General features: G+C 44.5%; 2 protein-coding genes across 4 annotated transcripts; one reads left to right on the forward strand and one right to left on the reverse strand.

Annotated features, from left to right (window-relative positions):
• Positions 1-2,452: 2,452 nt before the first annotated feature.
• On the forward strand, positions 2,453-10,951 carry SNF8 (SNF8 subunit of ESCRT-II). 3 transcript variants are annotated; one of them, XM_072646145.1, is made up of 9 exons: positions 2,594-2,871; positions 3,091-3,141; positions 4,450-4,588; positions 5,200-5,304; positions 6,531-6,603; positions 7,574-7,715; positions 8,562-8,636; positions 9,945-9,997; positions 10,733-10,951. In XM_072646145.1, exons 1-8 carry the CDS (start codon positions 2,818-2,820, stop codon positions 9,978-9,980), a joined length of 675 nt encoding a protein of 224 aa, XP_072502246.1. In that variant the 5' UTR covers positions 2,594-2,817; the 3' UTR covers positions 9,981-9,997; positions 10,733-10,951. The 3 variants fall into 3 exon arrangements, with proteins under 3 accessions (XP_072502245.1, XP_072502244.1, XP_072502246.1); XM_072646144.1 differs by lacking the exon at positions 9,945-9,997 and having other exon boundaries at positions 2,453-2,608; XM_072646143.1 differs by lacking the exon at positions 9,945-9,997 and having other exon boundaries at positions 2,555-2,871.
• Positions 10,952-12,058: 1,107 nt separating this feature from the next.
• Positions 12,059-25,466, reverse strand: UBE2Z (ubiquitin conjugating enzyme E2 Z). Its single transcript, XM_072646142.1, has 7 exons — positions 25,096-25,466; positions 23,450-23,522; positions 21,909-22,096; positions 19,666-19,777; positions 17,912-18,024; positions 16,004-16,094; positions 12,059-14,187 (listed from the first exon to the last, which is right to left on the reverse strand). Exons 1-7 carry the CDS (start codon positions 25,401-25,403, stop codon positions 14,017-14,019), a joined length of 1,056 nt encoding a protein of 351 aa, XP_072502243.1. The 5' UTR covers positions 25,404-25,466; the 3' UTR covers positions 12,059-14,016.
• Positions 25,467-26,296: the final 830 nt, after the last annotated feature.

The following is a 26,296-nucleotide window of genomic DNA, read 5'->3' on the forward strand; positions in this document are numbered from 1 at the left end:
ATGGTGACCTGAATGATCTTCAGACAGTTTTGTCACTGTTTAGTGAAAACTAATCACTGTTGCACTCTTGTTAGGGGAGGAAGTGGAAATCATAGCAGATGTTGGTCCTATCATAAGCACTGTGGGAAAATTACATATATTATCAAACAAGATATTCCATCTTCTGACACCAAGCATTCTCACTGGCTGACTCTCATATCTGTTAAGCTCTCTCTTCTCATCTCTGTCCTTTGCTTTCCCTGGATTCGTTCAAATCCCAGCTAAAAATTCCACCTTCTACAAGAAACCTTTCCCAATCCCCCTTAATTCTGGTACCTTCCCTCTGTTGATGATTTCCAATTTATTCTATACATAGCTTACTTATAAATAGTTGTTTGCACATTGTCTCCTCATTAGATTATGAGCTCCTCAAGAGTAGGAAGTGTCTTTTACCTTTCTTTATATCTCCAACAGGAGGATGGGGTCTGGCACATAGTAGACACTTAATAATGACTGACTGATTGTATTGTAGCTGATAAAAATGTGGATTCTGGATTTATCAACCTAAGGTAGAGATTGGTCACTATCCATAAGGCACAAATTTGAGGCATTAGAAGCAATAGGAAAAGAAAGGAGATTAGAAGATGAACAGCTGAAGATCAGAAGAATGAGAAGATACAATAGTCACCTGAAGAGAGAAACAAACCAGAGAAGAACAGATGATAAAGCCATCTGCTTCAGGATGCCAGTTGAGGGAACTGACTAAAGGCCAGCAGGCTCTGCAGTTGCTTGAAAGCCCATTGAAGCAGAACTCTGCTGCCATGTGAAGAGCGGCTGAGCTGGCTGCTCTTTAGCCCCATCTAGAGCTCAAGAGCTTACTGAGGGCAGAAAAGCCCTGCAGATGCTCTGGGAGCTGATTGGTGGAAAACAAAATCCTTCCCTCTTGTGAAGGAAGAGTTGACTGGGCTAATTGCCCTCTATCGCCATCTACAGACTATAGAGAGGAAACCTCTGAGGGGCTTGTCAGTGGTGTCGTCTACTATCCTCTACCATCTGAAAGTCAGATATTCTTTAAAACCCCAGAGAACATGACTAAGGAACTTTTCAGTTCTCAGACTTAAAGGAGTGCTTATCCCTGAAATATATTCAGCACCCAGCCTTATAGGTCCTTGCCTTACGGTTACCATTTCAGTGAAAGGTGTATTACTATTATGATTAGAGTTTGGCACTGCTTTGGTGGCCAAGAAGAGCAGAGAAGTCTAGCAGAAGATCATATAGGAAGGCTCAGAAGAGAAGCAGAGGAACACATGATACAGAATAGAATTCTGTGGTCCAGAGTTACTCCAAGCACATGTGCCTCATAGGTAGATTTTTGTAAGGGTTTATCCACTCTTCCCCCCCAGACACTATGTCCATCGGTGAGCAGTCTATATACCTTTTACAATTCAATCTTCCTCAAATAACTCCTCAAAAAAGAGTGCCAAAACTTGAAGTTTACAAGGCATGGGTTTGAATTCAACCTTGGAAAATTACAAGCAACGAGACCCTGTGTAAATTACTTAATGGCTGGTTTCCTCATTTGTAAAATAGGGTAATGGTACCTTTTGTTATTGTGAGATAATGCATAGAAAATCTTATAAATTTTAAAATGCTATTTAAATTTACTATTCTTCATATTACAGAGTTTATGGAACGCTAGGCTGAGGAGACTATACTTTAGTAGGCAAACTCCTCAAGGTTGGCTACAATTTGATTCAAACTTCCTTTCATAACATTGCTTACCAAACAATCTGTTTCAACCAAATCTGAGTTATTTTGTCTTTTACCCAACTAGGTTTTTTTCTAATTCTGCCTTTTGCAAGACTTTCACCATACTTGGATTGAACTCCCCCAAATCAATCATCTCTTTCCCGAATCCTTCCCAAACACTTCCGCCAGTCCACTCCTATGCAAAAGACTTCTCTCCCTTGTCAGATTTCTCACAGTCCCTTGACCAGGGCCTTTCTTATAACCTCCTGCTTGCAACATAGTTACCACCAGACAGCATTGGTCTTTCTTTGCATTTCATATGGTGAGCTCCTTACTAGCAGCTTTGTTTCTTTGTATCCTTTTAAGTCATCTTTCTCCCCAGTAGTGTCCTCCACCATTTTGGGTTGTTTTTGTTTGTGTTTTTGGCAAAGATACCGGAGTAGTTTGCCATTTTCTTCTCCAGCGCATTTTACAGATGAAGAAACTGAGACAAAGTGAAATGACTGGCCCATGGTCACCGCTAGAAAGCACCTGAGGTCGCCTTGGAACTCAGGTCTTCCTTACTCCAGACCAGGAGCTCCTGCATCCTTAAGGCCTTGCAAACAGTGGGCCTCTAATTTAGGAGTCAGGGAATCTGGGTTCAAATCCTAGCTCTGCCACTTACACCCTTCTTGGCCTTAGACAAGTCATTTCACTTCTACGGACCTCAATTTCGTCATCTGTAAAAGAAGGAGGCGGGACCAGATGACGTCTACAGTCCCTTCCAATTGTGACAGTCCACGACCTCCATGTTGTGGAATGAATGAACGAATGAACGAGCAAATTAGTCAGTGAAAGGATAAAAGAACAAATGGGAGCTCATCGTGAGCACAGAACGAGGGTAAGGCCAGCGCCCGCGGGGTTAGGCCGAGGGGAGACTCGCTACGCGCAACGAACGAGGCGGGGTGCGCGGCGCAGCCGGCTGCCGGAAGTGGCGCGCCGTCTCTTCCGGCGCGGGGAGACGACGCGCGGACCGGGCACTTCCTGGTTGAGTAGCTCACGGCGGATCCCCTAAGCGGGGCCGGCCCGGGGGCCGGCGGGCGGGCAGGCATGCACCGGCGCGGGGTGGGCGCCGGCGCCATCGCCAAGAAGAAGCTGGCTGAGGTGACTCCCCCGGGCGTGCTCCCGTCCCCGAAGCCAGGCACCCCCGTCCCACCTCACCCTTCCAGGCTGGACCCCTCGTCCCCGGTTCCGGCGACCCCCAAATCAGGCCTCTGCCCCCTCACTTTCTGCTTTTCTGGTGCCAGTTACCCCAGGCTGGGAGGGGAACCCGAACCCCAAGCTCCTCATCCTCAGGTTCATGCTCATGTTATTCTCCCACAGGCCAAATATAAAGAACGGGGCACTGTCCTGGCCGAGGACCAGCTGGCCCAGGTGAGCTGGTTGGGATCATAAGATCGCAGCATTTGAAGCTGGAAGGGACGTTGGGGGTCGCTTAGTCCAAGGCCTTTTTACGGATGAGGACCAGGTCCTTAATCCAAGACCTCTAGCTCTGAAGCCTGGACTCTTTTCACTACAGCAGGGGAGGGGGCTGATTTAGCCCGCTGTTACATGCTGAGAAGTTGGAGAGTTCCAGCGTCCAGGCTTTTGCTTTCGTCTGACTCTCCAAAGGGAGACGCTCGGGGCAACTAGGTGTGTCGGAGAAGATCTCAATTCAAATCCTGCCTCAGACACCCCAGGCAGGTCACTCAGCCTTCTCCCCCCTCCCTCTAAAAAGGGGGACTCTCTTTATATACTGTCACTACTTTTCCTGGAGCTCAACCTTTAAAATTGGGAGAGGCAGTGACAACATTCAGGTTCAAAAAGACGTGGGCAAGTCAGTTTTATTATCATTATTTGTCATTCATTTTCTCATTATGAAGATTATAAGGTTATGGGGAAGGAAGGAGATAATATGGGGGTGAGAGAGATTTGTACATTTCCTAATATGTAAAAACATTATTAAAATGATAGACATCTATTACTCACAATTCCACACATAGACACACAGAGGTACTCACAAGAGTGCCATTAACTTTGCAAGCCAGAGATACTGTAACACGTATATGAAACAAAAGCCATTTCTAATCATCTTCATAAGTTAATGTTTATATGTGAATTTAAGGTTTGCAAAGCACTTAACATATGTTACTCTTTGCTGCTGTGGAGTTCTAATTTAAAGGAGATGACAGATGTAAATTAATGAAAACTTCTAAACACCATGCTTTTTTAAGAAAGGCTCATACTAATTTAATCTTGGGGGAAGGTCAGCTTAGGGAATAAACCAGTGATTTCTCCTAGCAAGGTGAAAAGTGCAGGAAGAGAAGTATGTATAATACAAAACAACATGATTCCTAAATTGATTTTATGTGGCTTTTTTAAGCAGTCAAAAATACCCTTACTCCCTAGTTCATGCCTAAATTCAGTGCTCCCTCGACTTATCAATAGTAGAAACTCCATGTATCTGAAATATTTTTTTTACCAATTGAATCTCATTTCTTATAACAAGCCAGAGGTTCATTTTTTTCCCATGGCATTTAGATAAGAGTAAAGAAGAGGAGGAGAACAGGTAAGAGAACAGAAGATGGACACTTCTAGGTGCTTTCAGCCTTTCCTCAGTCTCTGGGTTAGGGGTCTAAATGTTAACACCTGCCTGTTGCTTAACTGGACCACCCTTCACATTCCCTTGTGTCCCTTCCACAGATGTCAAAGCAGCTGGACATGTTCAAGACCAACTTGGAAGAATTTGCCAGTAAACACAAGCAAGAAATCCGGAAGAATCCTCAGTTCCGGTTGCAGTTTCAAGACATGTGTGCCACCATTGGGGTTGACCCTTTGGCCTGTAAGGCATTACCCCTAGGGGTTCCACTACACCTCAGAATTTCAGGAGACTAGGGTATCAGTAAGAGGTTATTATTAACTGAGTAACTTATAGGGAGAACCAGAGGCTCTCTCTCTGTCTCTTAAAAGAGCTCTTCAACAGATGAGGAAGGGACAGTTCCTGACCTGAAGAAAACTGTCACTTTAATAGAGAAAAAATAGATTGTGGTGTAAATTAGGTGGGTTGCTTGTCATTACTATTTATGAATTATCATCAGATTTTTTTTTTAATATCATCCCTTCATTCCTTTTCTTCAGTAACTTCCAAGTCACTTCTATCCATCTGTCTTTGTACGATCACAGAAGGCAAACTTATTTCCACCTATGTCTAAGCCATATAGTATTAGGAAGAGACATCTACTATGTTCATGTAGTACGTTCCAAGCCAAGCAGAAAGTTTTTTAAAATTATCTATGCCCCTTTGCTTATGTAATAGTGGGGACCACCATATAAGTGTTGAAGGGTTGAGTAAAGGAATGAGCAGGGGTTAAAGGCTTCTTATAGGAGAAACATTTTGAGGAGGAGGTTGTAGAGTAGCAGAATAACCTTGGCTTTTCTGCTTCCTTTCTTTAGCTGGAAAAGGATTTTGGTCTGAGATGCTGGGAGTTGGAGATTTTTATTATGAGCTGGGTGTTCAGATTATTGAGGTGTGCCTGGCACTGAAGCATCGTAATGGAGGTGAGGACTTCCACTTGGAACACTTAGGCTACTTTCCCTCTCAGGTTCATCTCATCCATGTCCCTGTTCATGAGTTCTTAAAGAAACTGTGTTGAAAGCTTAGTCAATCCATTTTAATTAAATCCATGACAAGTCTCCACATCTAAGGATAAAGGATAACATCTTTTGCTCTTCATGGCATTTTGACAGTCTGATCTCTAGTCTGATTTCTAGTTTTAGGGGAATATGCCTAGGATATAGGTCAGGCTTGGTCCATGACATGCTCTATAACCTAGAAAAAGTCCCTTAATGTTTCTGGGTAAACTTCCCAATTGACAGTAAAAGGACTGTCAGTCCTGTCATGCTGGCTTAGCTGTCAAGCTGTTGGAACATGTGACAAAATAAGTCCATGCAAAAACTGCTAAAGGAGTAGGGCTTCATTTTGTTGACCACATTGGATTAACTATGCATAAGTTGGTTAGGATAGGGACTTGAGCCAGGGATTTTATTGGTATAGGAAACATCTTGGTGGATAAATACCTCTTCCAGTGCAAGTTAACACCTTCTTTGCATCTTGTAGTTTTAGGGGTACTGCCTAGAGCAGGGATGGGGAGCCTGCAGCCTTGAGGCCACATGTTGCCTTCCAGGTCTTTGGGTGTGGCCTTTTGACTGAGTCCAAGTTTTACAGAACAAATCTTTTTTATTAAGGGGATTTGTTCTGTGAAGTTTGGATTCAGTCAAAGGGTTGCACTTGAGGACCTAGAGGGCCACATGTGGCCTTGAGGCTACAGGTTCCCCACCCCTGGCCTAAGAGCACTGAGAGGTTCAGTTACTTGCACAGGATCATACAAGATATGTCAGAGTCAGAAGTCAAACTCAACTCTTTCTGACTTGAAGGCCAGCTCCTAACCCACTAAGTTAAGATAGCCAAAATACCTGTATGTCTGTTGGCTATAAATGGGTATGACCTTAGTTTCTGTAAAAGATTTTGAACTTTTTAGAGAAAAAACTGTCTGATTTTCTATTCTCAAGTCTTGTGATCTTCAAAAATGCTTCAGTCCTATTGGCCCTAATTGTGCCCATTGTCTACTGATGGTTGGTTATTTTCGGGGGAGAAGGGCAAAAGGAATTCAGGAACTTAGGGGATATTTTTAGGCCCAAGTTCAGTAATTAGGGTGACTCCTGTGAATGGCCACCACTCATACAGGGATTCTCTCTGTCTGATTTGTACTGTCCCATCCCCTTAGGTCTGATCACTCTGGAGGAACTACACCAGCAGGTGTTGAAGGGAAGGGGCAAGTTTGCTCAGGATGTCAGCCAGTAGGTATTTCTTTCCATTCCTTTGGGGATGAGGTAGGATTCTTTAGAAATCAAATATAATCACTTTGGGTTCAAGTTCAGTCTTACCTAGAGAAAAGTTGAAGAATAACTTCACTAACTGCTGGATAACTTCATCTCTTCCTATCCATATAATTTCTGACAAAGGCAACCAGGATGGATATAAAGGAAGAAAGATAAGTTAGTATGTCATGGGATATATTGACTGAGTTGACCTGAGACAAGCATTTTTAACCTTTTTTGTGTTTCCCCTTTGGCATTCTGGTGAAGCCCATGGACCCCTTTTCAGAATAAAATTTTTAAATGAATAAAATACATAGGATTACAAAGGAGATCAATTATATTGAAATACAGTTAACAAAATATTTTTAAAAACACAAGTTTATGTTCCCCAGTTGAAGAACCCCTTGACCTAAGGTATTCCTAACCTTAATTTGGGGAGGATAAGAGGTTGATTGTGTATTATACATAGTGATATATGGCAGGTTCCCAAGGAGCCAGCCCTCAAGTATGAGAGCATGGAGCAGTAGATCTTCAGAAAAGAAGGGAACAGTAAAGGATTATTAGCCATATGTACTACTCAGACCCACTGCTCATCGAATGTGAATGAAGAGAGAGTGAATGGATGAGGCTCAAGCAACTGTTATAACAGCAATCCTGAGGGATTAGAGTAAGCACAGCAGCAGACCCTGACCTCCCTTCTCCATGACTGGTCAAAGGTGCCTTCTTCCTAGGCTGGGGGGAGTGGAGATAGAAGTTTGGATTCTTTGTTGATTGGGGTCACAGGATTGACACCTCTAGCCCTGGAATATCTTCAGTCATTTGGAGTTCCTTCCTTCATGCTTTCACACAAGCAAACGGGGTGGGGGTGGGGGGGGAGGCAGGACTAAAGGGGTAGGAGTAGTTGGTCTTGTCATTCAAGTGCCTTTGACTTACTTCTCCCCCATCTCAGAGATGACCTCATCCGGGCCATCAAGAAACTGAAGGCCCTGGGCACTGGCTTCAGCATCATTCCTGTGGGAGGCACTTACCTGGTCCAGTCGGTTCCAGCTGAGCTCAACATGGATCATACTGTGGTGCTGCAGCTAGCAGAGGTACCCCCTGCCCCCCCAGCTTCTGCAAGGTCACAGAGGTCAAAGAAGACAGTCCCAAACACCTCAACTTGCCCATTCTCATTGTATCCCTCCTCTCCACACTCATCAAGTTTGTTAATCAAGAGTCATTTAGTCAGGTAACAGGTACGTAAAGGATAGGGTCTGAACCTGGACCTCTGTCTGGGTGAGGAGACTTCCTCCACAATCCCTTTTCTGCAGCTTCTCTTAGGGGAGCCACCTAGAGCACAGGAGGTTGTGACCTGCTTGTAGTCAGCTTCAAGAAGCAAGGCCACTAAACCAGACTGCCCCAAGGACTGTGCGAAGGGCACTACCTTTGCCATCCAGACATGGATGCACTTATTGTGCAACCTTGGGCTTCAGCATTCTGATCTGTAAAATGAGGGAATTAGACTTGGTCCCTAAGGGCCCTTCTAGTTCTAAATACATTTTTTTTAAATGATAAATTATTTGTAAATTCTAGCTAAGAGACAGATTTCTTGTGGGTGGAACGTAATAGCTGAGACCATAGCCAGTCATCTGAATGGTACACCCAGTTTTTTCCTTAAAAAGTAAACTAATCCAAGTAGAAGTATTATAACTGGCTATTCTAGCTCCCAGAACAAAACTAGCCAACATTTTGCCCACCATCCCACTCTTACCCTTCCTGGGATTTGACCTGTCTAATTGAATGAAATTAACATACACTGTGCCCCTGGGGCTATGCCCAGTTGTCATTTTCTTACCTCTGGTCTGGGATAGTGGGGAAACCATTGTGCCAGGTGGAGGGGGAGATCAGGAGGAGGCAGACAGTCCCTGCTGATTGGTCCGTGTTCTTCCTCCCTCCAGAAAAATGGTTATGTGACAGTCAGTGAGATCAAAGCAAGTCTCAAATGGGAGACAGAGAGAGCTCGGCAAGTGCTGGTAAGTGTGCTTAGAATGGTTAGGAGAGATGGGGCCCTGAAGTACCAGTGCTAGGCAGAGAATTCATCCTTTCAATTCATTTTGAAGAGCGGTAGCAGTAGGGTCCTGAGCCTTGTGTATTGTCCATTGGCCCCCTTTCTTAGTGTTTATTGTGTCTTCACAAGTGGTGATTAATAACCCTAATATTTCTCTAAGGCAGGGGTTTTGAATTAATTTTTTTCAACATTTTGATAACTATTTTAATAGAATTGCTTTCTTTTATATATATATATATTTGTATTTCCATCTAAAAACCATTCTAAGAAAGGATCCGTAGGCTCCGTCAGACTGCCAAAGAGGGCCATAACACAAAAAAAAGGTTAACAACTGTTGCTCCCAGAAAATAAATGGGTACTATACCTTCCCTGGGCTAAGGTTACTATGTAACCTCCAGCGTGTACAGGAAGGCAAGTTGCTATTGAGGGACCTCTCTTGGTCCTTGGAAAGCCTGACTCTAGGATAACGATCAGATTACCTAAATTTGGTGTGTATTATATGTATGTACATGTCTGTGTGTGCATGTGTACCTTATGTGTATATTGGAACAGTCTTAAGAATGAAGGGAATTAACGATATATATCATTATGTAGCATAGGCGCTAGTTTATATGTGTAATAAAATTTTATATCAATATCTTGGGTTTTAGTCTCTAGCACTAATTGCCACCTGGTTTTTGACAGACCATTTAACTCATGTCTGTGGGCCCCTGAGAGATCATCTATAAAATGCAGGTGATGATAGTGCCAGAAGACAGGAGACTAGTTCACATAACCTCAAGGGTCAACTTTGGATTTATGATCCTGTCCTTTTCTCCCTAAAAGGATTCATATATCATTTTTTAACTCTTCAGAGCACTTTCTACATGTTTTGGTAGAGTAGAGCATTGCGTTTAAAATCAAAGGACTCCAATTAACATCCTGCTTCTGCTACTTATGTAGCTGGGCCAGTCCTTTCACCTCAGGCTTTAGTTTCCTCATCTGTAACCTAGGTAAGGCAGTAATACTTATATACTATCTACTTTCACAAGGCTGTTGTAAAGAAAGCTCATTGTAAACCTTAAGTACAATACAACTATCAACTGGCCTATTCCCATCCCCAGCAAGACTGGGAGGATAAAGTGAGGGGGTAATGACAGGAATTATTCCAGTTTTGCCAATCACCAAGATTAACTAGCTCAGTGATCTCAGGCAACTTATGTTGTCCCATTACTTCATGACCTTGCCAATATCTCATGCTAAGACCAGTCCTCATTTTCCTCCCACACCCCAGGCAAATAAGAGGCAATTTTCTCTGCACTTTGGTTAAGAAACAAAGCCAAACAGGTAATGCAAGACCATGGAGTAAGGAAGGTACAGGTGAGGGTGGTGATGGCACTTATCTGCATTGTTTAGGGTGAAAACCCCACTGAGGCAAGAGCAGATTTAAGTTTGGCTATAGCTCCTTCCTGCACTGCCTCTGGAGACTGCTCCAGCTCACTCTCCTTATAATCAAAGTCATTGCAAAAAAACTTCAGACTTCATCTCATCCAATCTATATCTGAATAGTAACTCCTCACTGTCTGGACAAGTGATCACCAGCCACCATTTTTGAACAGATCTAATTGTTCAGAAGTTTTGTCATTATATAGAATGAAATTTCCTCTCTGCAACTTCCATCCAGTACCTCCAGTTCTAGCCTTTGGGGCCAAGCAGAGTATCTATTTTTCTTCCATATCTGCTCTCCAAATTCTTTAAGATAGCAGTCTTGTCTATCTTCCCTCTCTGTTCTCCAGGTTCTTCAAATGAGCCTTGTCCAGTCATCCTCACAACCTCCCCCCCCCCCCCCCCCCCCCCCCCCCCCCCCCCCCGCCATTGCCCTCCTCTAGAGAGGATCTAGCTATTCAGTGTCCTTCATAAGGTTTGGTACCTAGAATGTAACACTAGATTTTGTGTTCTGACCAGGGTGTGCTTTGCTCCTTTTTCTAGATTTCTAGAATGCAGTCTCTGCCTGCTATGTCCTAGACTTACAAAACCTTTTTGCCAGTCTTTCATATAAACTCTTGTCCATTCTATCCCCAGGAGCACCTTCTGAAAGAAGGGCTGGCCTGGCTGGACTTGCAGGCTCCAGGGGAAGCACACTACTGGCTGCCAGCTCTCTTCACAGACCTGTACTCCCAGGAAATCACAGCTGAGGAAGCCAGGGAGGCCCTCCCCTGATTCTAGGAGGAAGCAGACCAGTGGGAAGAATGGGCAAGAACTACCAAGGGAACCTGAACAATAAACATTTTTGTAAGAAAATGGTCCCAAGTTGCCACTATTCCTCAAGGATTTTTTTAATATCTAATGTTTTCCAGTAATGGAGGGACGTTCTTATAACCATTATTATCCCTGGCACTTTTATATTTTTTGTTTTTCAAAATACTATTATCTTAATAGTAACTGTGGAAGAGGTAGGGCAAAAGTGGAAACTGAGGCCCAAAAGTGTAGGGTAGGAGTTGTAGTAAATTCATAGATGAGATGAGCCCAGGAATCTAGCTTTCCCAGCTCATTCTTTTAAGTACTTTGTAAACATCTATAGGGATGCAAATTATAAACAAGCCCATTTTTTTACTAGCTTAATGCTTATTGACTGATTTGCCACATCAAATTCCCTCCCATCCCATTTACAACTCTACTTTGAACCAACAGTCTGAGTCACCAGGAAAAGGTCAGAGAAACCCAAATGCTTCATTACTTCCTTTGCCTTCAAGAAGATTAGCATTTTGCCTGAGAGGCAGTCGAGCCGGAAAAAGGAGCTGGATGGCTCTTTTTCCTCCCCTGAAGTCTTCACAGAACTTCCTTCACTCAGCAGAGGAGTTATTAAATAATTAAAATGTGATGCCACAGTGTCACCCCAAAGTAGTTCTGGATTATCCACAAAGGGGTCGCTCCTGTTAGTTCAGGGCAGTAGGTAGGGGACAGAAATGGCATTGAGGCAAATAACCATTTCCTTTACTATCCTCCCAACCCCTCCATGTAAGACTCAGGTATGTTTTCCACAGACCTGACTGAAGCTGGGATAGCCTTCATCCCATAAACCATATCCTCAAGGAGTAGAACCAGTCTTCAGCAGAGATTCTAACAGCTGCTGACTGGTTCACTCCCAGGCACACCACCCTCCTCACTCTTGTCATCCAGGAACAATAACCAACAGCTCCCCAACAATTTAATGGTTTTCTGCATTATCTTCAAAGATGGCAACTTCTAATGGTGACAAATTCCCCCTTGCCCACGTAGCCTAACATTCCAGTTCAACTTTACTCTTTGCACTCTACCCACATGCCTGGCAATGACATGGTACCCAAGGGCTGGGTACCATGCTTGTCTGAAGTGGTCCTAATGGCCTCTTCTATACCCACAGCAACCTTTTTCTGCCAAAACAAACTTTATTGCACAAAAAATCATTTATATACAGTCAGATATAAAGATGTCTCTGAGTGACTTCTGTGCATATATTTTCTCAACTCAAGATTAGAGCATAAAAGTTGGGCCACAATGCCAGAGGTGCTCTGCTCATGGCAGGATCAGGGAGAGGATTGTCACTTGGAAGTAGAAACACTTAAATGGCAGAAGGACAACACTGCACCTATAGACCAAGAACACTCATCCACAACCCTGTGCCTGCTCCAACTGAGGGAGTTTGGGGGCCAAGTCTAGTGCTCATCCCAGACCTAGGTATCTGGGCAGACTAGCAGCCTTGAAACTTGTTTTGAGTGGAATAACAACCAATTTTGACTAATGGTTGCTATGGTTCTCTTCCTACTCCCCAAGCCCATTTTACCCTGTTTCCTGCCCTACATCTCTTCCAAAGAATTCTCCCCCTATTGCCCAATAAGCTCCATCCCCACAATGGTAAGCGTTTAGGTTAAATACAGTTCTAGGTTATTCTAGAACCTCAGATCTAAAGTATATATTATCTGACTCATGAGGCAGAGGCCCTTTAAACTCTGACCTCTCTTCCACAGAATCCAGTCATTCTCCCTCACAGGTAGTTAGGATGCTGACCAAAGCCTTAGGGTTAGCTAGACAACTGTGTGGATGATACCCCTGGGGGAAACATACAGTAGGAAGCTTGGGGCAAAGTCAAAACAGGGAGGAGGGGAGATGCCCAGCACTACAGTGAGTGCTTAAAGAATGTCTTTCTCTGTGAACCAGCCAGAAGGATCCTTGCAGCTAAATAAAGATAGGGAGAGTGAGAGCTAGCCCTGCAAACATCCAACTGAGCCAGCAGATGAGTTCCCCTCTGATGTTCCCCTGCCAAGGGTCAACATTTGGCAGCGTGCACAGTCCAGAAGAAAGTCCTCCAGTCTTACTCCTGTTTCCCCTCCGCTACTGGCCACCACTGCTTCCCCCAGGTCCCAAATTACTGTGAAGTTGTGAGGAAACCATAGACTGGAGTGCAAACACCAAGGAGAATAGCTGGACAGTCCACTCCTCAAAAAAAATGTCAATCCCCTTGTCACTCCAAAGGAAGAATATCCTTGTTTGGATGAGAATTCAGAAGAAACCGTTCTCCCGTAACGTTTTTAACCCCAAATGGACAGCAGCTGCCAGTGTTGAGGACTTTTCCATGAGAATCAGTGATTGTGGGAACAAACAGTATTTTCAGTTTCCATGGCGCCTGCGCTGGATTTGCAAAGACCTTTTGTTGGTCTCAATCAAATCTCCATCTAATGGCAGCAGAAGGGAGTAGGGAAGAGGCAGGAGAGAAAGGTGCTTGGGTGCTAGGTAAAGCTTTCTGACCAGTAGCCCAGATTCCACCACTGTTCCTTGTCTTTGGTCTGTCTAGAACAGTGACTATAAATTAGGGAAAACAAAATTATGGTGGCAGACAGGAAATGAGGTCTAGGAGGTTACACTAGACTGGGCTGGGTTACACAAAGGGAAGGCCTAGCTTCAAGACTGAAAGACAGACACCCAGACAACCACCTGGACAGGTCATGTGACACCCTCCCATCTCCCCTCCCTCCCCACTCCCTTGACCCTGCCTCCCCCCTCCTGGTGACCCCACTGACTATTCTGGGCAACCCCTTCTAGGGGTTGCAGTCTTTGCCTTCTATCCCCAACAAGCTGCCCCAGTGGAAATGTCCGTCAGTTTTTTGCCAGAGAACCATGCTCCAGGCTCTCCTGTATCAGTACCTTGGGATTGGCCCTAGGCATGGGATGAAAATGGTCCTTGGTACCAGGATGCCAAGAAGGTTGCAAACAACAGCCCGCTCCCACCCTGGGGTCTGAGTGTCCTTGGTTCTTGCCTCAGGCAGGATGCTGTTGGGGCTGGAGGGAGATGTGGTGCCACTCCATCCCAGGGATTAGGTGGGGGGCTTCTAAGCCCTTGAGCTCCCCTGCGTATCTGTCTCTGTTTCAGAAGAACTGCTATCAGAGTCTATGTCAGCACTGTCCTGCTGGTGCTTTTCCTGCACCTTCAGACGAATTGCCCCAAGGCGAGTCAGGAGAGACTGGTAGTCAAAGTGGCCTCGCTTTTCCCCAAAAGGATCCTGAGGAAAGAGAGAAAGGAAAAAAAAGTCAGATTTGAACTGTTCATATCAGAGGCAATAGTGGGAGCCCATGGAAGGCAGAATAGTTCCCCAGGAGCTTCTCTCCCTGTGGAGAGCAAAGAACTGCAAGCAATACAAAAACCTTTTCCATTTAGAGTTTAAGAATGCTTTCTCAAAGTTTTGAATCCAACTCCCTCATCTATGCCCCATCCCTTACTTCCCAGGGATATTTGGCTAAGACATACATTAAAATGAGTTTACTTTCCCAAATGCATACTGCAAACAGCAGGGGGAAAAGACTAAAAGGGAGAATGCACTGGAGCTGCATAATCATCTTAGATAATTCACATGTAGCATATAGGAGTACTGACTTTTTCTACCATTCTCAGGAAAAGATGAAGATTATTCTTTTTCCCCAAATCAGGAGAATCAGAATAACTGGCCTTTTCAAGTTTGTCTAGTTATTAAAATACTTAAAGCTTATGTCCCTAGCCACTGAAAAAAAAATTTAGAGACACCAACCCAGTCTGCAAAGATTAAGCTTCAAAGTCTACTGCAGAGGATGAGAAAGGGTAGAAGCAGGGAGACCAAATCAGTACACAGAAGTTGACCACCCATGAATAGGAAGAACTGAACGCTGGTGGGATAGGATAGGATAGAATGTAGGCATCTCACACAGGAACTGAAAAGTTCCATAACTGACCAATCAGGGACTTGCTGTTGACATCATACCAAAAGCTATTCAATCACTTCTGTCAGCTCCTCTCATACACTCCTACCCCACCCCTACTCTTTCCATTATGGCTTTCTATAGCTACAACAAACCAGTTTTCACTCCCCAGAGTTACATCCCCAAAGCCTCCATTCTATACTTGCTTTTGAAATGATCAATTTCCCAAACTTTCCTTCCTTTAGACTTCAGTTTCATTCCCACCCACCCACTCACTACTTCTCCAGGTGCTGGCCCTCCCTTTATAATTTTCTCAGTGCCCTGGACAATTTTCTAAGCCTATAAAAAGTTGCAGAGGAGGTAAAGGTATGAAATCATAGGTCAAAAAAAATGTTTTTTCCTCCAAGGATTGATACCAGAACTGCTGAGCAATGAAGATTACAGCTTCTGATGCAAAATATGCTGGGGACATATTCCTTCTCAGCAGGGAGTAGAAATAGGAACAGAAAGCAATATAATCCTAACTACACCTTGACACTTGAACCCTGGAGCAAGTGAAAGACAACATTTACCAAGAGCTGCACCTCAGTCAACAGACCATCTGATATTTCTAATACATGGATGTTTCAAATTGTCATAATCCTCCTGATCTTTCCACTAGTGAGGACAAAAGGAAGGAACTTACCCATGCAGTTGCCAAATGCTCTGAGAGTTAGAAAAAAGGCCTTAACAAGCCATCAAATCTATCCCATTCCTCAGCCTCAGGCCAACCAAAACACTTCAAAGATGCAAAGATGAGGGATTTTTCAGGGAAGCGTTTCAAGTGCCCTCTCAGTCACCTGTGTTTGGAGTGCTGAGTTCTTCTATTCATCTAGCATAATTTTTCAAATTAAGGAGCTTCTTCCCCATTAAAGAACCAACATTTGACCACCATTCCTTCAAACACTTGAATTGGACTATACAGTCCCTCCCCTCTGGGCCTTCTTTCCCAAAGTCCTTTTACTTCTCTGTCCCTTTCAGTTAGCCAGGAAGCTGATGCCATCCCCAATTTGTCAGTATACTTCCTCCATCCTGTTTAGTTGTGCCCCACTCCCCATCCTGCTCCCTTCCCACCTCCCATTCCCAAGGCCCAAAGAGCTGCTCTACCTGCATTGTCTGGCCTTGGAGGTGTAGTCGGTCTTTGCACACCACCTCATAAAAGTCATAATATTCCATAAAGGACTTCTCCATCACACCCCTGGAAGGCAAAGGTGAACACATTGTCATGGGCTTGCAGAATGAAAAAGAGACTCCCTAGCCGTATCTCATCACCTTACAGCTAGATTCAACATATATTCCAACTTTCTACCTCAGCCCTTCACAAAAGGGCCACTGAGACAAGATATTTTACTGGTAAGAGCCACAGTCCACACTTAAGTTTCCAGGCAGTGTGGTCACTGGAATGATGCCAACCATGAATAGCAAGGAAACCTGAACTCAAATCTGTTTTCTGTTGTCCACCCCAAGCTTATTCACTACTACTTCTGCTTTTAAAAATGGATATATTTGTGTCTGAATATATCCTTCCCCCTCCCCTGCAAACTATTCCTTGTAACATGGAGTGAAAAATAAAAACGCTCAGCAAAACCATCAATACATCAGCCAAGTATGAAAAAATATGCATTTCTGCAAAAAAGCTTACCTCTTCTTTCACAGATATCCCTCCCCCTTCCCTGAAAGCTTTTCTTGATTAGTCCCTAGTCTTGGATCACACTTTTTTCCATCCTGTCCCAACATTTACAAATAGCCTGCAGGCTATTCACCTGCTTTTGTATTGCTTTTTAACTGTTCCTGAATGAATACTTTTCATTATTTCATGAATACTTTTTATTTTCATATGTTCTTTGTCCAATCTAATTCAATAAGCATTTACTAAGCACCAGTTACTACATACACAAGGTGTCAGAGATACAAAAAAAATAATCCTTGGTCTCAAAAAGCTTCTTTTCTAGTAAAGAGATTCACACATTCTCAGACAAATTAGGGAAAAGAAAACACTCCCAGAAGCAGGAACCTCATTTCCTTCTCTGGTATAAGGCCCCTTCTCTCCTTTGATAGTACCACCACCTGGTTCATGCCTTGGACTGCTCAATAGGCTGCTGGTCAGCTATCAAAGCGATCTCCTTAAAACAATGGTGTGACAACATTATTCCCTTATTCAGTAAACTCCAATGGCTCTGGCTATTGTCTGGAGGACCAAATATAAAATCCTGTTTGGCTTTTAAAGTCCTTTATCACCTGGCCCTTTCCTACCTTTCCAGTCTGCTTATACCTTACTCCCTTTCCACTTTCCTACAATTCAGTGATACTGGCCTCTGTGCCTGTTATTCCTTACACAAGACATGCCCATCTCTGAATTTGTACTGGCAGTCCCCCATGCCTGAAAAGCTTTCCCTCCTCCTCTCCGTCTCCTGCTTTCAAGTCCTAGGTAAAAATCTAACCTTCAGCAAGAGCTCTTTCTCAATCTTCCTTAAGTTCTGTGACTGTTGTTGTTCTTTGGTTGTATATGACTCTTTGTGACCCCATTTGGGGTTTTCTTAACAAAAATACCAGAGTGATCCACCATTTCCTTCTTCAGCTAATTTTACAGATGAGGAAACTGAGGCCAACAGGGTTAAGTGACTTGACCAGCGTCACACAGCTAAGAAGTGTCTGAGGCCAGATTTGAACTCAGGAAAATGAATCTTCCTGACTCCAGGCCCAGCACTCTATCCAGTGACAGTTTCCCTCTGAGATTATCTCCTATTAATCCTATAACTATCTTGCTTGTTTACAAGTTATCTCCCCCATTAGACTGTGAGCTCCTTAAGAACAAGGGTTGTTTTTTGCCTTTTTTTGTATCCTCAGCAATTTGCTCAGTACCAGGCACACAGTAGGTAGTACCTAATAAATGACCTCTATTTCCTCTCCTATGCCCAATACAAGAATGCTCTGCATATTAAGGACCTATGATTGCCACTCCATCAATGAGGTCCCTTACCCCCTCTCCTCCCAGTCACTCTCTTTGTCATATACCTTAGGGGCTCAGGACAGGGACATTTTCCCTCCAGCATGTCACAGACTGCCACTCTGATGGTCTCATGCCGGATGCATTCATTGTAATTTTTACTGTCTCCTGGGTGTCTCTCCTGCGGTGAAAGACAAATAGCATTGATACTCAAGGTGCCTATGTTAAGCAATTTAAGTTTCAAGGAGTGAGGACAAAGAAGAAAGCACTGTATGTCAGGAACAGGTAAAGACAGAAGATGCAAGGCATTCTTATGTATACAAACTATTCCCTCCCCCACTGTACTCTACCATTGTTACTAAGCTTCCTAAGAGTGGAAGACATGTTATGGATAAACCCAACAAAACTCCTCGAGCCATCCTGGGCTCTGGTCTCAGGTTGAAGGACTGCCAGGTAAAGGCTAGATGGGGATTAATTCAATGCAGTTTGGGCCAACAGATCAGGAAAGTAGACCAACAAAGCTGACCTGTCCTGGTACCCAAGGATGCACGGAGAACCTTAGAGCCTCAGCTACTAGAGGTTACAATAACAGGAGCTGTAGGAAGTTTCTTGCCAGCTCTCTGCCACATTTTCAGGAGCTATTAATGGACATGGATAGTGATGCCCATTCAAGTAAGTCTCTAATTCCTATTATTTTTTTAAATTGAAGGCAAGTTAATGGCAAAAAGCCAACCACAGATAACATCACTGCAAATCTACCAAAAGGACTGTATCAGAAATATCCATCTGGGAAGTCTAGGCAGATATGGGAGTCCAGAGTGTTACAGGGGGGCATGAGTGGGAAAGAGTTTTCTTCCCATAATTCTTTTATCATACAAGAGGACTCACTTCTGTCTGGGGAAAATAACCAAAAACCACTAGGACAGCTCCCGTCTCAGGTTTGGAGGTGCTATAAAAAGTCCCGAACATACAGAGCCACATTTCCTAAGGAAGGAAGGACACCCCAAACTCCAAACAGCTACAATGAAAACAATGGGGAACATTCCACAATTTTCCTCCTTGAAATCAGATAAGCCAGGATGATTTGGGGCAGAATGATGTTAGAGGAAATGTGATACTTCTCTGCCTGAGGGTAAGAGAATGAATTTGCTTCATTCTTAAATAGCCAATAGTCTAGGAATCCCCTTTAGTTTGGATGATGCTAATTCAAGTCTTTAAATAATCTAATGTGGTTTGCCATGTTTTAGGCATGTTATCTGACCTTATTTCTTATTATACATTTCTACAGTGTAGACATATTCACTCTCACCCTTGTTAATGATCCTTCTGGCTGTGCAGGAGATAAACTTTAAGTTGCTTCAAAGGTCCAAAACAGAGGAACTAACACAGTATAAATCCTGGGGAACACCTCAAGCTTGAGCCAGGGGTAGTGTAGACATGAATCCATTGGGCACAGACAGCCATGCCTCAAAGAATCTGAACTAATCTCCCAAATGCCTTTACTAAGTAAACTCCTACCTAGGATTGCTGTTAACTGAAAGCACATTACATAGATCTCATTATTGTCATACTTACTAATGAATACCTAAGCCTCTTCACTGAGAGATTTAAGGTGTCCAGAACTAAAAATATCGCCAGCCCTAAATCTAACTTGCTTAACATACCAACTGCCCCCCTTTTCTAAAGAAGTTAGGCCTGCTCTCCCAGGAGGCAGACATTATGCTTCTAGAACAAGACAAAAAGACCCTCCCCTCTTAAGGTCTCAGATTTCATAAAGCTCATTAAAAGTAGTCAATGTCTCCCACTTGGAAGGCTGGCTTACCTGCTCAAAGCCAGGCTCATTGTGGTAAGGGTTTTCAGTCATTAGTGACTGGATGGAGATAAGCACGGAGGAGATACTCTGGGCTGGGCTCCAGGCAGGGCCAGTCCAAGTACTGCAAAACACAGCAAAGGGAGAAGGGAAGAGGGTGAGGCTGGGGAAGACTGGTATGGCTCCTTCGAGCCAGTACAAAAGTAGTAGGGGCCTGGCAGCAACACTCAACCTTTCTCTTTCACTATTAGCAATCTGGAATTTCCCAGCCTCCATCTTACTCCAATTCAAAAGGAAGTAAGTCAGTCTCAAGGCAAAAAAGCAGGTCAAAGGAAAAAGGTTTTACCAAACCAGGCAGGATAACACTAATGCGCTTTTACCTGACCAAGGGAATCTGATTTAACTAGAGCCACAGAAGGAAAGACTAACTTGGAAATATGGCCAATTAGAAAATGCCCCCAAGGATAATCAACAGCAAAGTTAGCAAATACTCTTCAGAAGACTTTGGAAAAGACTTATATATGAGGAGTGGATATTTTTGTTTGTTTTTTGAGGAATGGGAAGATGTGGAGAAGCGCACAGACTTCTTGGCAGGGGTGAAGTTGCAGAGAGGCTGATGAAGCCAAAAACACAGGCACATCTGGGTTCCTGTTCCATACTTGGAACCTTGGGAATATCAGGTTCTCTGAGGTTTATAGAGCCATGGCAAACAATGAGAAAAGACTAAGGGGAGAGATTCCAAGACTCATAGAGACAGTAATGTACAAGAGCATTTTCCAATCGGAAGGGAAGAACTTCATAGGGGCCTGGGCTAGGTAGAGTTAAACCTTCCCAGTGGGCAGAAATGACAGCAGAAACAAGAAGTGACAAAAGAAATATTTGTTTCAGCCTGACAAGGCAAAGAAAGTTGCTGAGGCTGGGGCATAAACACAAGTTTCATGACCACTTTCCATTTCCAGTCTTACTCATGGGGAAAAATATAAGTGATCCTTCCCATTAGTCTCATCAAAATTGCTGGTTTGAAAAGCCACCCTGCCCCACCCTCCAGCAGCACTGCTCTCTTTCTTGACTCTCAGGTTTGGCAATCCCATTTCAAAACCATTTTCAATCCCTGGTCTTTACATACCAGGAGACTCATGACCTTGGAACAAAGTAGATTCTTCCATGATTAAATGTCCCTGGTCAGTAAATAACACTTAAAGTCAGAAAAAAGGCTCATTCTAATAATACAGTTAACTCCTGAACCTAACAGGAATTTTCTGCTTTGTGGATTTTCTTTAACAAATTTCCAGTCTCAGGGTGGTCTCTCTCCAGACCCAACAACTTCTAACCATCCTGTATCCTTTTCCTTCCTCTGGCTTTACTGTCATCTGGTGTCAGCTCACGGATTGTTTGCACTGGCCTAAGCAAAACCTAACCAGGAAGTATATTCATATTACACTTGTAGGAAAGCGATTTTAGAAATGATTTTTGTATTACTCACTATTATGGATTATCTTTTCCGTTTGCACAGGTAACAGACCTTGATTGTTTTCCCCCTGGGGTTTAGTTATCTTGTCATAATAGGTCTCTTTAAATTCCTTCTCTTACCCACTGAGTCTCTGAAAGAGCTTAAGAAATGGGTCTTGCCATTGGCCCAACACTGTGGCTCCCAGGATTGGCTGCCACACAAGCGTGAAGGTGGGTCTGGTTTCAAGTCACAAGAAGGGATGGAAGAGACAAAGCAGTCTCAATTTTCCCACTCTCTTGACTCCTTAAATAAAAAAGAACCCTTCAAAACTCTTTTATCTGCAACAAAGGAAAGAATATCTAGAACTGGGAGAAACCTCAGAGGTCATCTGGTCCATTTTACAGGTGAAGAAACTGAAGCTCACAGAGGTTAAGTGGCTTGCCCAAGACATGCAGAGAGTAAATATCAGAGACAGGATTTGAACCTAAGTGCTCTGAATCCAGAGTCAGAATTTTTTTTTCACACTGTCTTTCTGGATTTCTAACCTTCTCAGGGCAAGGATGAGGTCTCAACATTGGGAAATGAGATTCGGATTGACAGTATCCAAACAACAAGACGAGCCCAGAATTTTTATGTGCTTGGTTGAGATCTGACATGGTCCCAATCTCAGATGTAACTTCTAACCTAACTTCAAAAGAAAAAATTATAACCATTTATTGAGAGAGGCAGAATAGATACCCACAACCTAAAATATCCTGCAAGAGTCTCTGGCTCCCAGCTCAGCTAATTGAAAGTCTCCTCTTACCCCAGAATACTCAGGCAGACTTTCCCATTGCGGTAGAAGTTGGGGTTAAACCTCACTGTGTTATTGCCCGTTGTCATCAGTTTGACCCGTGGTGGGTGTATAGGATAATCTGGAGGACAGCGAAACACGAACAAGAAGAAACCCCCTTCATAAGGAGTGTCAAATGGGCCTGTGATCAATGCATGAATCTGCAAAACAAAAGCCCATCTTGCGCACCATCTCAAAACTGTGTGACAGCATCCCCACCAAAAACCCTCCCATGCCCATGCTAGAGGGCAGGGCCCCTTACATTAAGTAACCCCATCCTATACCCTCATTATATGTCACAGGTCTCCGTTCTCATTTATGAAACTTCCTAGCAATATAGAAAATTTCCATCTTAAAGAAAGAAATTCTACCTAGAACTTTTAACAAAGTTCTACTTCATTTTCCTGAGCTGAAGGGCAGGGTCAATGGAAGACAGGGGTTGGACGCTTTAAAAGGTCAGTGTCAGATTTGGAGGTGAGGGAGAGTCATCAGCTAAGTCATCAGCTTCCTCTCTTGTTGATCAAACTAGGGGGAGGGGAGTTTGCAAAGAGGAAGACTATAAAGCAGCATTCTACAACTAGGTTTTCGAAGGACCTTCAATTTTCAGAAATGGGGATTTCTATAATCTACAGTCATAATTAATGGCCAATTTCTCCTTCCCTGGATGTGAGAACTTAAATTTATATCAGATTCATACACTGTTAGGACTAGAAAAATTAGACATCTTATTAACGTTCAAAGGCATCTGCTGAGAATTTGGAAATCAAGGGGAGGAACACTTTTAACACAATGCCCCTTAGAACTGAACCCACACACTGCCCAAGTGATCCCCCAAACTGCACCCCTAGGATCACTGTGTATAGCTAACTCAGCTGGTGTGAACAGGACACAAATTCTGGGACCTAAAGGGCTATGTAGCTAATGTCTCTGGCATTTTACTAGAGATAAAGTATGCCAGTAAAAACATTTTCAACCACATGAAAGACAAAAAAATAAATTTAAAAGTCAAGCTTACTCAAAGTAACTAGGCCCATACTACCAATTTACAGGCTGAATTTTTGCTTCAGGCAATATGAAAGCAGAGGTGTGCTCTTTAAGCAACTCATTTCTGCCAAACAAAGGTTTAAGTGTGAATCTACTTCCAAGGGTGGGGCTAGGGATAGCAGAGAAGCCAAAGTGTCTAAGGGTTTGGGGATTTTAGGTTTAGACCTTAGCCTCAGTAAGGTTTCAGGGTGCTTTCTTCAGAACAGGGGCTATTTTAACTTTTGCAGCCCCCAATACCTAGTACATTATGCTGTATCCAGCAGAAGACTAAATAAATATTTCCTGCTCTTGATGTTGCAGGAGCCAAACAAGGCATTATTAATGGTAACCTAGTCAAAACCCTAAACACAGCCATAATCCAGGCAGAGACTGGTGTCCAATTCTCCCTGGATTTGATAGACAACAATATTTATCTATCTGAAGGTCAAGGGAAAAGAAAACTAAACTCATGCCCCCATGGAATCACCTACCTTAGTCATGTCAAGGGGATCAGGCACAACAAACATTCCGGGTGGAGGCTCCTTATAAATGGACATGATGTCCCTGTATAACAACAAAGGTGAAGTAGGGGTAAAGGTGGGAAAGCCCTTGTGCAAAGCAGTTGCTGATATCAATGGTAGAGGAGTCAGAGCTAAGTGCTTGGTACCACAAGTGTTTTTGCATTGGCTCACAGGCCAGATATTCTCGGGTTGGATACAGGGGAAGGAAGCAGAAATTCAAGTGTTATCAGAAGGGGCACTATTTCATGAGAGGGAGGTGAGAAGAAGGAAAATGGGATATCACAATGGTATCAGAAATCAGTGTGAAAAACACCTTATTAACATGACAATTCATTTACTGCACACTACCAAATATTTCCAGATGCAAAAAAATTCAGGACGAATTGTAAATAAAATGACCAACTAAAAAAAGCAAATTCAAATGTAACGAAATGCAACTAATTCAAAAGATACACAAGTATATGACTGCTTACTTTACAACAAAAATGTGTAGAAGAGAATCTTCCTAGGACGTGGGGTGAGGGATGAGGTTTGACAAAAGTTTGTGCAAGAAACAGCCCAATGTAATGAAACACACTGATTTATCTTTAGGAAGGAATGGGGGGGAGGGGACGAGGAATTTGCTTTTTGGAGGTTACCGGGAGTTATACACTAGGAAGATTAAATACAAAGACTTCTACAAGTGGCTCCTTGGGCCTCATTCCAGAACTAGGGGCAGTTGAGGTTAATGCCAAGACGCAACATCCCCGGTGAAACATGCCTAACTGGGAAGGAACCAGAAATCACTAAAATAAAGATTTAGTCCAAACAGTACAGAAAGCTAGGGCGCAGAAATATAAAAAAAGGTAGCTGGGGGTTGGATTAAGAAGTTACGAAGGTTGGGAAAGGAAAATGAATTTCTAAGGTTGGGAGGGACATTTTCATCCGTAGAATAAAAGGTCTTTATGCGGCATCAACTTACAGGGTACCGAGCCTAGGGATTTCTGGATAACTGGGCTAGAGCTGGCCAGGGAAAGAGGAGGGCAGAAGCAATCGTTTAACGGGACAAAAAAGTTTCAGGACCGGAGGCTGTCCTCCAGGAACAAAGGTTGTAGTCCCTTTCTGTGGTATATACCTGCTGTAAGGGAATTGAAGATCCAGGAAAAAAGAAAAGTGCGGGATGGGGTAGGGGGATGGCTAAGGGACAGAAAGGAGGGGGGAGAAGACTTGAGGAGAAAGAGGGGCGAAGGGAAGACAGCATGGGGTGGCGAAGAGGGAACGGGGCAAGGGAAGGATGTTGTGGAGAAGAGGGGAAGGTTAGAAGAAAAGAAAGGGCGAGTAGGAGGGAGGGATGTTGGAGAGAAGAAATGAAGGAAAAGTTAGGGCTGGAGAAAGATTTGGGGGGGCAGGAAGGAAAAAGGGGAGATTTTGGAGAGAGGGAGAAGAAATGGGAGAATTTGCGGAGGGGGCTGAGAACGAAGGGGGGAGGACAAAAAGGGAGGATCGGAAATGGGAGAGCCTGGGCGAGGGGCTCGGGAGGCCCCCGGGCCGGGGCCGGGGCCGGGCCGGGCCGGGCGGGCGAGGAGCGGCGGCTGCGGCGGGCCGGGCCGGGCGGGCCCTCGCTCGGCCGCACTCACCGCTTGATCCGCAGCAGGCACTGCGGCGCGGCGCGCTCGCTGTCCCAGTCCGAGCTCAGCGTCGGGTCCCAGAAGGCCGAGTGACTGAGCAGCGCGGCCCCGTGGGCAGCGGCCGAGGGCGGGAGCCCGGGCAGTGGGGCCAGGCCTCCCCCTGGCCCGCCGGTACCGCCCGCCGCCGCCGCCGCCGCCCACACGTCGGGTAGGAAGTGCGGCCCGAAGCCGCCGCCGCCGCCGCCCGCGCCCGGGCCCGGGGTCCCCGCTGCCTCGGCCCCGGCAGTCGCCGCCTCCTCGGTCGGACTCTCCGCCATCGCCGCTCCGCTTCCGGGACTCCACGCCAACGAGTCCGCCGGCCAGAGCGGCCGCTCCCTCCGCCTCCTCCCCCACACCACCGAGAGCCGGGCCAGAGTGTCCCACCCTCCGCTTCCCCGGCCGGGTCCCACAGACTCCGCCCAGCCCCAACCAGCGAGAAGCACGGGGCAAGAGTGTCCACCCGAGGTCCTCCAGGACGGGAGGGGCGGAGGGACGGAGGGCTCCGAGCTGGGCTGGGGCGCTTCTTTGGCTCTCCCGGGATTAAGACCCGGGAATGCAGTCCCTGGGAGGGGGAAGGAGGGATCAGCACCTTTGTATCCATTGAAGTGGAAGGAAAATGCCTGCAGACCAGAGCTAGCCCTCCAGCTTTCCCCAAAAGGAAGACCAATCTTTGGCACCCTTCTGGATCTCAGTTTCCATATCTGTAAAATGGGGCGATTGGGTCAAATTATCTCTAAGGCCCCTTCCAATTCTTATGATATTTATGATCTAATAATTATAATCTTATGATTCTAAGATATTTTTAATGGGGATCGGAAGAGAGAATGGGGGAGGATTGGAGATTTATATCCCACTTCACCACCACCACCCCCCACACCCCATCTCTCTTAGGTATCTCTAAGTGGGATGCACTCTTATCTACTATGGCAGGATAAAGATCTAGTTGTCTGCAGGGTAGGACTGTGGGTGGGATTTCTGGGGACCCTTACTCAGTACCTCCTCTCTTCTCTTTGTAACCCTCCCTCCACGTTAGCTCATCAGTGTGCTCTCTTAAAAATAGTAATTCATATTTGTATACAAAGGGCTGGCTGTCTTCACTATCACCCTCTCAGGTAAAGGAAGTTACCAGTCTTATTCTTCTAAAGAACTACTGAGACTCGGTTAAGTAAAT

The sequence above is a fragment of the Notamacropus eugenii genome, chromosome 2, assembly GCF_028372415.1.
Source record: "Notamacropus eugenii isolate mMacEug1 chromosome 2, mMacEug1.pri_v2, whole genome shotgun sequence".
Taxonomy (NCBI): Eukaryota; Metazoa; Chordata; class Mammalia; order Diprotodontia; family Macropodidae; genus Notamacropus; species Notamacropus eugenii.